Source organism: Anabrus simplex, chromosome 1, assembly GCF_040414725.1.
Source record: "Anabrus simplex isolate iqAnaSimp1 chromosome 1, ASM4041472v1, whole genome shotgun sequence".
NCBI lineage: Eukaryota > Metazoa > Arthropoda > Insecta > Orthoptera > Tettigoniidae > Anabrus > Anabrus simplex.
Genome location: NC_090265.1, coordinates 146324521 through 146337143, shown reverse-complemented (window position 1 = coordinate 146337143; position 12623 = coordinate 146324521). Strand labels below are relative to the sequence as shown.

General features: G+C 38.9%; 1 protein-coding gene across 1 annotated transcript in view; it reads left to right on the top strand.

Annotated features, from left to right (window-relative positions):
* The window catches only part of LOC136885143 (protein lethal(2)essential for life), an 8959-nt gene extending 7521 nt beyond the window's left edge, over positions 1 to 1438 (top strand). The window contains exon 4 of the mRNA XM_067157610.2: positions 1000 to 1438. Coding sequence (XP_067013711.2) covers positions 1000 to 1134 — 135 coding nt within the window. The 3' untranslated portion in view covers positions 1135 to 1438. The remainder of the gene's footprint in view (positions 1 to 999) is intronic.
* Positions 1439 to 12623: the final 11185 nt, after the last annotated feature.

Sequence of the window (12623 nt, the reverse complement as noted above, 5' to 3'; positions counted from 1 at the left end):
AACCATCTTCTATTAACACTAATCAGAGGGAAAAATGGAAGGTGTCCAACAATGGAAAATGAATGTATCACCGGGTGAGTTGGCTGTGCGGTTAGGGGCGCGCAGCTGTGAGCTTGCATCCAGGAGAGAGTGGGTTCGAACCCCCCTGTTGGCAGCCCTGAAGATGGTTTTCCATGGTTACCCATTTTCACACCAGGCAAATGCTGGGGCTGTACCTTAATTAAGGCCATGGCCACTTCCTTCCCTTTGCTAGGCCTTTCCTATCCCATCATTGCCATAAGACCCATCTGTGTCGGTGCGACGTGAAGCCACTAGCAAAAATAAAAGAATGTATCAGCCAAAGAATGACATGGGGCATGAAAATGAAAGATTCCTTAGGCCTTGAATGCTCTAACATCGTCGAGGTCGGAAAACAACAAGAGTTGACCAAGGAGGTCGGATAGAATGGATGAAAGTGAGAAGCTTGGCACAAGTAAGTGGAAATGATGTGAGGACTCAGCTATGGGCCCCGTGGTCACCAGCCTACGCTCCCAAGTTAAGAGCCTCTGGTGCTCACAGATGGGAAAGGCATCATATCATTCCCTTCTAGTCCGACTCGTTGGCTGAATGGTCAGCATACTGGCCTTCGGTTCAGAGGGTCCCGGGTTCAATTCCCGGCCAGGTCGGGGATTTTAACCTTAATTGGTTCATTCCAATGGCATGGGGGCTGGGTGTATGTGTTGTCTTCATCATCATTTCATCCTCATTACGACGCGCAGGTCACCTACGGGTGTCAAATAGAAAGACCTGCACCTGGCGAGCCGAACCCGTCCTGGGATATCCCGGCACTAAAAGCCATACGACATTTCATTTATTTCATTCCCTTCTAAATTTAGGAATGTCTTATTTATCTGTTTTGCTGCCTTTCTCATTCCATTTCTTTAAGAATTTAACAAATATAGTTACAACTCACTTACTTGTATAAGGAAACTACAAGTGCTCTTAACTTGTTTCTTGCAGACACAACTTCCAGCTGGAGAGAGAGTGGTGCCTGTTATTCACACTGGAGTCCCAGCAGTTAAGGTTGCAGTACCAGCAGAACCACAGGCCACTCCTGCATCTCCTATTGTGGAACAACCAAAAGAAGGAAAATAATCATCCTTCCTAATTTTTCTTTATGAGATTCTGGCAATGACACATTCTATTGTATTTCAATGTAAGACTGACATATTTCTCTCATATTTTTGCTATAAATGTAGAATGACGAGAAAGTATTTTTATACCAATTAATTATTCTATAAGCACACTGACATGTTTCCCATTTAGTCTGATAGATATCAGCCGATCATCAAAATTATTTTGTATAGTTTAGAGGATCAATTAGAATTATGAAATATCTTTATAACTAAATGGATTTTTCTATAAATATGTCATACCAATAAACTTTTTTTCTCTTGAATGTTACATGGATTTATTTCTCAGAATTCTTCTATTTTATCCTCACAACCTAAGGGCCGGTTCTACCTCCTGCTGATAAAGATGTGGGTAGCTTACCCTCTGTACAAAAGTTTACTTCTGTCTGACCACTCCCAGGAAGCTCTACCAACAGCATAAATCTTAGTTACCTGACAGGTTAAGTTATTGGCCATTTTGAAGGTCAGATAAAACTTCATCTGCTAGGTAGTCTTGAGAGCTGAATATTAATAGCTGTATTTTTTGTGACATACAACTGAAATGAGCTCAGAATGTTGACAAAAGCATAATACCATTACAGTGATCAGTACTGTATTGCAGGATTTTAATCATGAATGCTTCCCTTGGCACCATTGTATTATTATTATTATTATTATTATTATTATTATTATTATTATTATTATTATTGTTGTTGTTGTTGTTGTTGTTATTATTAACATGTTTGAGAAATGATTATTATTACCTTGTGCCTAGATAGATTACCCTAACACATCTAGACCAGAGGTGCTCAGCTGGGCGCCTGTTGAGGCTAGCCCAGTGCGGCCGGGCTAACGTGAGGAAAATGCAGGCAGCTTACGTAACAAGCATATGACATAGCGAAGTGAGAGAGTGAACACACTTTGCAGGGAAGGATACGGTGACGTTCGACTGTCATTATGAAGCTCTCCTTCACTACTCAGCGAAATGCTGAAAGGAGTACAGCATTTCAGGAAAAATGCTATAATCGCAAGAAAACTGACCTTTTCAAGATATTCTGGTTTGATTTATACTGAGCTCGATAAACAATCAGTTTTATTTTTATTTATTTATACCCTCAAAGAAAACTAACACATAATTTTTGTGTTACAATTTACAAAGCTACAGGATTTAAGCGCTCAAGCTACAATTAACAGTTTCTTGGATGGGAATGTTGTTTTTCCATTTCTTAAAAATAAAATTCCTGTTATTCATACAACAAAACTTAATATATGAACATAATTCAACAATTTTACTGCTTGATTTTGCACAGTGTCGTAGTGTTGTTTGAATTTCCCTGTTCGCTGAATTTGAAAACAGTATTTAAAACTTATCAGGCATCTGATTATAACAGCTAGCCTCTAAATGGCGAGGGAGTTTCATCATGAGTGGGGATATAGATTTTTCTCTCCAAGATTAAAAATTAAAGTACATCAAGAATGTAAATGTAATAGATGTATGGTATGCCTTCAAATTAATAACCTTACTGATGTTATTCCTGGTAAGCATGATTGATTTGTTGGTGAGTTTATCAGAAAATTTAAACCCAGCGACCACAAGCCACAGCTTATCCACCTTAACTCTGTGTTATATTAGGAATGCTTCAATCAATCAATCAATCAATCAATCAATCAATACTGATCTGCATTTAGGGCAGTCGCCCAGGTGGCAGTAAAGGATTGCGATGAGGTATAATTTTTTTTATTATCTCTGAAGTACTTTTCTTCATCTCCTTCTTCTGTGATTTCTTTCCCTATCTGTTGTTTTTCTAGCTTTTTCTTAAATGATTTCAATGACATTGGAAATTTATTGAACATCTCCCTTGGTAAGTCATTCCAATCCCTAACTCCCCTTCTTATAAATGAATATTTGCCCCAATTTGTCCTCTTGTATTCCAACTTTATCTTCATATTGTGATCTTTCCTACTTTTAAAGACGCCACTCAAACTTATTCGCCTACTAATGTCATTCCACGCCATTTCTCCGCTGACATACCACTCAGTCGAGCAGGTCGTCTCCTTTCTCCCACTTCTTCCCAGCCCAAACTTTGCAACATTTTTGTAACGGTACTCTTTTGTCGGAAATCACCCAGAACAAATCGAGCGCTTTTCTTTGGATTTTTCCCACTGCTTGAATGAAGTAATCCTGCTGAGGATCCCATACACTGGAACCATACTCTAGTTGGGGTCTTACAAGAGACTTATAAGCCCTCTCCTTTACATCCTTACTACAACCCTTAAACACCAACATAACCATGTGCAGAGATCTGTATCCTTTATTTACAATCCTATTTATGTGATTACCCCAATGAAGATCTTTCCTGATATTAACTCCCAGATACTTACAATAATCCCCAAAAGGAACTTTCACACCATCAACGCAGTAATTAAAACTCAGAGAACTTTTCCTATTTGTGAAACTCACAACCTGACTTTTAACCCCGTTTATTATCATGCCATTGCCTACTGTCCATCTCACAATATTATCGAGGTCATTTTGCAGTTGCTCACAATATTGTAACTTATTTATTACTCTATAGAGAATAACATCATCTGCGAAAAGCCTTACCTCTGATTCCACTCCTTTACTCAAAACATTTATATATTATAAGAAAACATAAAGGTCCAATCATAATGCCTTGAGGAATACCCCTCTTAATTATTAGGCCCTACAGGGTCAGATAAAGCTTCACCTACTCTAATTCTCTGAGATCTATTTTCTAGAAATATAGCAACCCATTCAGCCATTCTTTTGTCTAGTCCAATTGCACTCATTTTTGCCAGTAGTCTCCCATGATCCACCCTATCAAATGCTTTAGACAGGTCAATCGCGATACAGTCCATTTGACCTCCAGAATCCAAAATATCTGCTATATCTTGCTGGAATCCTACAAATTGAGCTTCAGTGGAATAACCTTTCCTAAAACCGAATTGCCTTCTATCGAACCAGTTATTAATTTTGCAAACATGTCTAATGTAATCAGAAAGAATGCCTTCCCAAAGCTTACATGCAAAGCATGTCAAACTTACTGGCCTATAATTTTCAGCTTTATGTCTATGACCCCTTCCTTTATACACAGGGGCTACAATAGCAACTCTCCATTCATCTGGTATAGCTCCTTCAACCAAACAATAATCAAATAAGTACTTCAGATATGGTACTATATCCCATCCCATTGTCTTATCAATTCCAGCCACTTTTGTAGTTTTCATCTTTTGTATCTTATTGTAACTAACAATCTTTACATACTGCTGACTGAATACTTCTGCCTTTTGAAGATCCTCACATACACACTCTCCTTGTTCATTAATTATTCCTGGAATGTCTTTCTTGGAACCTGTTTCTGCCTTAAAGTATCTATACATACCCTTCCATTTTTTACTAAAATTTGTATGACTGCCAATTATGCTTGCCATCATGTTATCCTTAGCTGCCTTCTTTGCTAGATTCAATTTCCTAGTAAGTTCCTTCAATTTCCCCTTACTTCCACAGCCATTTCTATTTCTTTCCAATCTGCACCTCCTTCTTAGTCTCTTTATTTCTCTATTATAATAAGGTGGGTCTTTATCATTCCTTACCACCTTTAAAGGTACAAACCTGTTTTCACATTCCTCAACAATTTCTTTAAACCCATCCCAGAGTCTGTTTACATTCTTATTTACCGTTTTCCACCGATCATAATTACTTTTTAAAAACTGCCTCATGCCATATGGTACTGCCTAATAGTCCTACTTTTAAAACCTTCCTTTCTATCACATTTATTTTTAACGACAACAAAAAACAGCTTCATGATCACTAATGCCATCTATTACTTCGGTTTCTCTATAGAGCTCACCTGGTTTTATTAGCACCACGTCCAGGATATTTTTTCCTCTAGTTGGTTCCATCACTTTCTGAATCAGCTGTCCTTCCCATATTAGCTTATATGCCATTTGTTGGCCATGCTTTCTGTCGTTTGCATTTCCTTCCCAATTGACATTTGGTAAATTAAGATCTCCCACTACAATCACATTCCTTTCCATGTCGTTTCCCACATAGCTGATTATCTTATCAAATAATTCTGAATCCATGTCAGCCCTACCCTTTCCCAGTCTGTACACTCCAAAGACATCAAGTTGCCTATTTTCTTTAGAAATGAGCCTTACACCTAGAATTTCATGTTTCTCATCTTTAACTTTTTCGTAGCTTACAAATTCTTCTTTCACCAGAAGAATAATCCCGCTCTCACCATTCCTATACACACTCCAGTTCCGTGAGAAAATTTCTGCATCCATTATATTTCTCAGCCATGATTCAACTCCTATTACAATATTTGTAAATATATATCAATTAAATTACTTAATTCTATTCCTTTATTTACAATACTTCTACAGTTCAACACTAACATTTTTATGTCATCCCTACTTGACTTTCAGATCTCTGTACCCTCATCACCACTCCCTAGACAACCCCGTTTCCCTGAATGTACCTCCCTATTACCCTTCTAAACAAATTTCCTAAAGCACCTCTTAAAATTTCATAGTGAAAATTGTAATTCATTACGTACAATACAAAAATATTTGAGGTTGTAGGCCTAACTTTTTATTGTATCCGTTCAAAATACATAAACTGCAATAAACATAAATAACTTATTTCTTACAACATAAATTGAAAATGGCAGGGATTTCTTCCCTCTTTCTTTCATTACTTTCTGTCTATATTTGGCTGAATAGCAAACACTCATCGCCTGCTTGCCCATCCAATTACAGTGCTGGGCACCCTGGGATGAAATGCCCAGTGTGAGCATCTTTGATCTAGACCTTACAAGTTGCTTTTGGTACAAAGGAGAGCTATTTATTCACTATCTTAAACTACTCAATGATATGAAACTACTGGTATACTCTTCAGTAATTTTATTGGTCTTCCTTTGAATTCCTAACTGAACCTCTCCGGTCAGCATATTACAGATTCTGTTCCATTAACTTTGATTATATCCTATATCAAGCCTTTGTAAGGAAAATCTAAATGGGTGCAAAATCAAAACCTATTTGGAAATCATCTTGAATAGATTACAGTTTTTGAGGGTTTAGTTTTTCAGTTAGAAAAACGTTCTCATAACAAGGCTGGTTAAAGCACTGGCTTTGTAGAATATGTATGCACCAATATAAATGGTCCGTTATTGGACATTATAAATTTTCCAGCTAATTCATTCCTGGTTTGCCAGCATTTCGTCCCCATGTGCTAGGCTGGGCTCATCAGTTGGTACCTAATACACCTACCTATCAATTTTTGATAATGAGACAAAGTCTCTCATAGTGCATTGGCACTGCCGGTGGCTACAATTAGCCTAGGCAGTGGCCTCCACGGTATGCACTTGCCAGCGTCTTGGCAGGTGTGCTAGGTACCAACTGATGAACCCAGCCTAGCACATGGGGGCGAAACGCTAGCAAACCAGGAATGAGTTAGCTGGAAAATTTATAATGTCCAATAACGGACCGTTTACATTGGTATTATAAATTTACTCATTCGGAACAAATATTTCAGATTCCCTATGCAAATCAACATCTGTATCATCTGATGGCCAAGCAGGCATCAATTTTTGATAATGAGACAAAGTCTCTCATAGTGCATTGGCCCTGCCGGTGGCTACAATTAGCCTACGCAGTGGCCTCCACGGTATGCACTAGCCAGCGTCTTGGCAGGTGTGCTAGGTATCAACTGATGAGCCCAGCCTAGCACACGGGGGCGAAACACTGGCAAACCAGGAATGAGTTAGCTGGAAAATTCATAATGTCCAATAACGGACCATTTATATTGGTATTATAAATTTACTCATTCGGAACAAACATTTTAGATTCCCTATGGGAATCAACATCTGAATATGTATGCAGGTCCAAGTCCCTACATCAAGTCACTTTATTTTATAATTAGCTGTTATATTTATCTGTACACCTTTTTTCATACATATTTTTATTGAATATATATTTTGTTCAAATTTTTAATCATAATATTCAATCTATTAGGAAAATGTTTTATATATGTGCTATTTATAGAGAGTGATGTTTTGATTAAAGATTGTGTGTGTGTGAGAGAGATAGAGAGAGAGAGAGAGAAAATATGTAAAAGAAAGAGTTAAAAATAACAACAGAGAACAAAAATAGTTAAAAAGAGATTTTGCCCAATTGAGACTCGAACCTGTGCACCTTTCACTTCAGAGCGAGTGCCTTGCTCACTGTTCTACGAGACCACTTCCCGAAGTACTGGTTTACATGACAGCTTATAGCTAGTGTATTACAACTGAAACGTTAAAATCTGGAGATTGTAAGCCCAGATAGGTATTGAGTTTGAACCCATATAGATAAACCTCACAAAAGCTTGACAAAATTGGTGTCTGCTACACTACAGACTACCCTTGCTAGGCTGATGGTGATAATCAGCTGATGCAAGTATAGGAAAATAAGAGAATCGAAATGAGCTTCATACACCTCAGGTGAAAGCGAGAAATTGCTGAAAATCAATCCAGCCAACTGCATCTAACAGTGTCTAGCTCCAGGTAGTTATCTCGAACTTACATGGAGGTGGTAGTATACAAGCTGAAGCACCAGATGTTTTACACCCCCTGGTAGTTCACCTCCCATATAGCTGCCATCTAGTTTACCAGCAGATGTGTTAGGCTATAGGCCCTATGTACAACTATGTACAACTGTTTATTTCCAAAGATGAATGAATCATTATCAAATCAATATCAGTCACTACTGATCTGCATTTAGGGCAGTTGCTCAGGTGGCAGATTCTCTATCTGTTGTTTTCCTAGCCTTTTCTTAAATGATTGCAAAGAAATTGGAAATTTATTGAACATCTTCCTTGGTAAGTTATTCCACTGACAGCTTGGAACATACCACTTAATACCAATATAAATGGTCCGTTATTGGACATTATAAATTTTCCAGCTAACTCATTCCTGGTTCCCAGTGTTTCGCCCTCGTGTGCTAAGTTGGGCTCATCAGTTGGTACCTAGCACACCTACCAAGACGCATGGCTGGTGCAGACTCCTGCGAGTTGTGAATATTCTGCCGATTGCTGGCGAGTACTCAAGCTGGAACAGCCTGCTTTAGCTCATACACCATGATAGTTGAGGCTTTTTGTTGGGGACCACTAAGTGACAGAATGTTACAATATATGTACAAATGTACAGTTTGAGCCAGCATGATGGGGTGGGGTGTAGAAAAGTATTTCAAGGATCTTTTATGCAAGATCTTGATAGTTTCTAATTCTACCTTCCTGTAACATGCTCACATATGGATCATGTGGTTCTTAATAAGTGCACAGTAGGTATTATTTTATGTTATAATGTTTTTTGCTGCTGTTCCTCTTTCTTTATCCTTATTGAAAAATATTCATTAGAACAGGAAAAGTTATTGCCATTGAATAGAGGTGAATTTGATAATATATTTGCAGTCATATACTTTTTATTAAGGCTGTTAGAGGAGAATATAGAGATTAAAAAGTCTTGGAAGACCAACAGTGGCTATCAAGCCTTCACAAACAATTTTAATTTTAACATGCTGGGTGCCACGTGCCACCATATGGTGTCACGCTGCTCTTCAAATTTGAGATGGCGTGACGCCATATGGTGGCACACAGGTCCTGAAATCAGAGTTGGCCTGACACCATATGGTGGCACAGCAGAGTTTTGGCCGATGCGCTGTCGAAAATCAGTTGTGATATCTATGCACGTAAAATTGGTACTACATGAAGAGTGAACTACAGGGTCTATTCCAGCTATGTATTGCTACTATGTGCCACCACAGTCCGGTCCTGCAGTATAGGTGGCAACGCGTCCGCCTGTCACCCGGCGGTCCTGGGTTCGATTCCCGCCTGGGTCAGGGGTTTTTGATTGTAAATGATTAATATCCCTGGCCTGGGGACTGGGTGTTTATGTCGTCCTTAACGTTCCTTTCCTCACATTCAACACTCTACACTTCTGCAATTCCACTTACAAGCAGGTTCATATCATATGGTGAAAGTAGTGGCAAAAGATCTATAGAGGTCAACACCATGAACAAATATCTTTTTTTTTAAAAAAGTGCCACCACATGGTGCCACAGTATTCTTCCAAAATCCACTGACTGGCCAGTGGTCATTCTCACAAGTGAAAGCGCACCAGGCATTGATTTTTCCTCTTTTACGTGTGAATGATCATTCGGTTTGTAAAGTTGTGAAAAACTATAAAGAAATGGAAAAAATGGTAATATTCTTGATGGAAATGGTAAGCAACTTAACAAGAAGAGAATAAATTAGTGAATTGGATATTTGTGAATTACTGATGGATTCTGATGGAGAGAGAGATGTTAAGTGTTGATGACAGTGAATATAATGCTAATGATGATGAGTACACTGACAGCATGATGAATGTATCGAGTGATGTGGAAGACAGTGGCGATACTGATAGTGACATTATAGGTGGGGATGGTGCTGGTGCAAATGGTGTACACAATCATATGAACAATGATGACTGTGGTCCTTGTGTAGAGGCACAGAAATATATTCAATTTACAAACCAGGAGCATCTAAATCTTCAAATTGATACTTCTTCAGCCACAGGAACACGCACATCAAGAATTTTGAATTGGCCTACAACAAACCCTAAAACAAAAATTAAGAGCGGACCGATGGCCACATGACCCCTTTAGTCACCTTCTACGACAGACTGGGATTACCTATTGTTGTATTCAACCCTTCCCATCCAAAAGGGTCCAACATATAGTACCAAACCACAACCCATGTCCGCACCTAGGTCACCCCTTTTAGTCGCCTCTTACAACAGGAGGGTATAATGAGGGTGTATTCTTCATCTATGTCCCCCACCCACAGGGGGTAACAATATGTAATGTAATATAAGTACTTGTTTTGCATTTCAGTAGGTTTTCATAAATATTGTACTGTATTAGTTTGAATTAGCACATAAATTTGACATATTTGAAATTTGTGTCGTACATTCCATATAAAGCATCAAAAAATTCTGTTACCCCATATGGCATCACACTATATTTTATGTTTCATAAAAATGTATGTGACAACCATATGACATCACACATGACCTTGGTATGATGAGATAAAGTTTACTTAATACATCATATTAATGTATACTTTGATAGATGTAGCAATCCTACTTGTACTGTTTCTTATAGAAAGGTGCAAAAATTGCTTTCATCTAATCAGAAGGAATATCACTCAAATTGCTATAACTTTATGAAATAATTTTATTATTGCCATCCCATTATATTTCACAACTCAGTTCAAATTTCATCTATCTGCTTTATGAGACAGTGGATTATTCACCATCCTCTGGCTTCTTTGGCATAATTTTCTTATTGCCATCACTCTTCTCCTTGCAACAAAGTCTGTTATGGCCAATGACCTAGATGTTAGGCCCCTTTAAACGACAAGCGAACAAACAAACTCTGTTGTCTGTGACTTCAACAGAAAGATTTTCTTTCACACTGAGAAAATGTAAAAATACTCCTTTCATCTGTCCAGCGATTTCCAGAAATCTAGAGTTCAACTGGTTTACCCTAAAATATCTTTTTTTGACTCTTTATAAAGTTCCCTCTTGCTATACCTAGTCTTCCCTCATTATTTCCAAAATCTTCCCACAGTTTCTTTCTAGACTGTATGATTATTTGTTCTGCACCATTTCTTTCCTGAACATGTGTACAAACCTCTACCTACATTAATTTGTTCGTGTTTGGAGCCATGTTTTGATATGCCTCCTTTCATTTTCAACCTTTCCTGATTTAATTATTGATCCAAGACATGTGTTCCTTTTTCTATCTTTATATATGTATCGTAGTTACAGTATCATGCAAATTAATTGGAACAAGGGATGATATTACCGTTCATTTCAATTGCTTCTGTCCATTGTCTGCATGATATACCTCTCTTACTACTGACGAGGGAACGGTACGAAGTCGGACGGCGAATTTCGATTTAATTTTTACATATTCGTGAAGGTCTTTTTAAGCTGAAACAGGTAGTGCAAGTCTAATTTTTCGCTGGTCTTTTTTAAGGGGGCATTTGGGGGCTCAAAGTTGACGGTGCGCGCCCTGAATTGTACAGTACATGCTGGCACGCGTCAGCGCTCACGGCCAGCGGCTGCCCTGCCTCGCCTTCCCTCTCCACTCCTTCAGTTCTCCTCTGTCCCCTACCACATACGGCTGCCAACAGTTGTGTATATGAGACGGCGAGTCCTATTCTATTCGGTCAAGTTCTCCACGACTCATGGCTATTCCACATACAGGAGATCGCATTGGATTCTTTACTTTGTTATGGCCGCTTGCAACATTATTGCAGCTCTTATTAACGCCTACGGTGTTAATATTCAGGAAGCTACAGGGCTTTCTGATGAAGAGCAAATCATGTATACACAAATAAGTATAACGTTTGATGCAATTTTGGAGGGGAAATGCGAATTTATTCAGGAGGAAGAAGCCGTTTGCGTTGATTCAGAAGACGAAGATGGCACTGAGGAGGGGACAACAACACCGAAAAAACGCAAACACGGAGATGAGTTTAACGAAGACAACAAGTCTTGTGATGGCCGAGAAAGACTCTGAAAGTCAGTGGAAGATTGTGATTCAGAATCATTGTTGAACATGTATCAAAAAATAAAGGAACGAGGACCTATGAATGCCGTACGGAAGTATAAGAAGACTCGGAGACAAATTTATGGAATCGTCAACCACGTTGAACACAATGGAGAAATTAGGAAATGTGCGATGCTTCGAGCTTATGTGAAAGAAAAGTTCACCAAGGCAAGGATGCGTTGGAATGGCGTATGGCTTTTAGTGCCGGGAGTGTCCGAAGACATGTTCGGCTCGCCAGGTGCAGGTCTTTTGATTTGACTCCCGTAGGCGACCTGCGCGTCGTGATGAGGATGAAATGATGATGAAGACGACACATACACCCAGGCCCCATGCCAGAGAAATTAACCAATGATGGTTAAAATTCACGACCATGCCGCGAATCGAACCCGGGACCCCTATGACCAAAGGCCAGCACGCTAACCATTTAGCCATGGAGCCGGACAAGGATGCGTTATTTATAAGTCACAGTTCTTTTGCCCCAAACACTCTCTCCAAAGCGAGTCATACTTGACAAACCTTAAAGGGCGTTTGAAAATTCGGTTCCGAAAAGTAGCCAAACTAGTCAAAAAAAACGTTTAAAACAGGCGAAGAAGTACGACACAAAGTGGCTAAAAAGTTTGTTACATTCATTAATGAATTGCAAGAAAAGAAAGAGATCCCGGATGCCAATATCTGGATATCGGACCAGTCCGGATTTGAGTACGAAATGGTAACACAGAGAAGTTATGATTTTCGTGGTGTGAAAGACGTTCTTGCTACGCTTGTTTGCCGCAATAGTTTTACGCACTCCCACACAGTGCAATATCACAT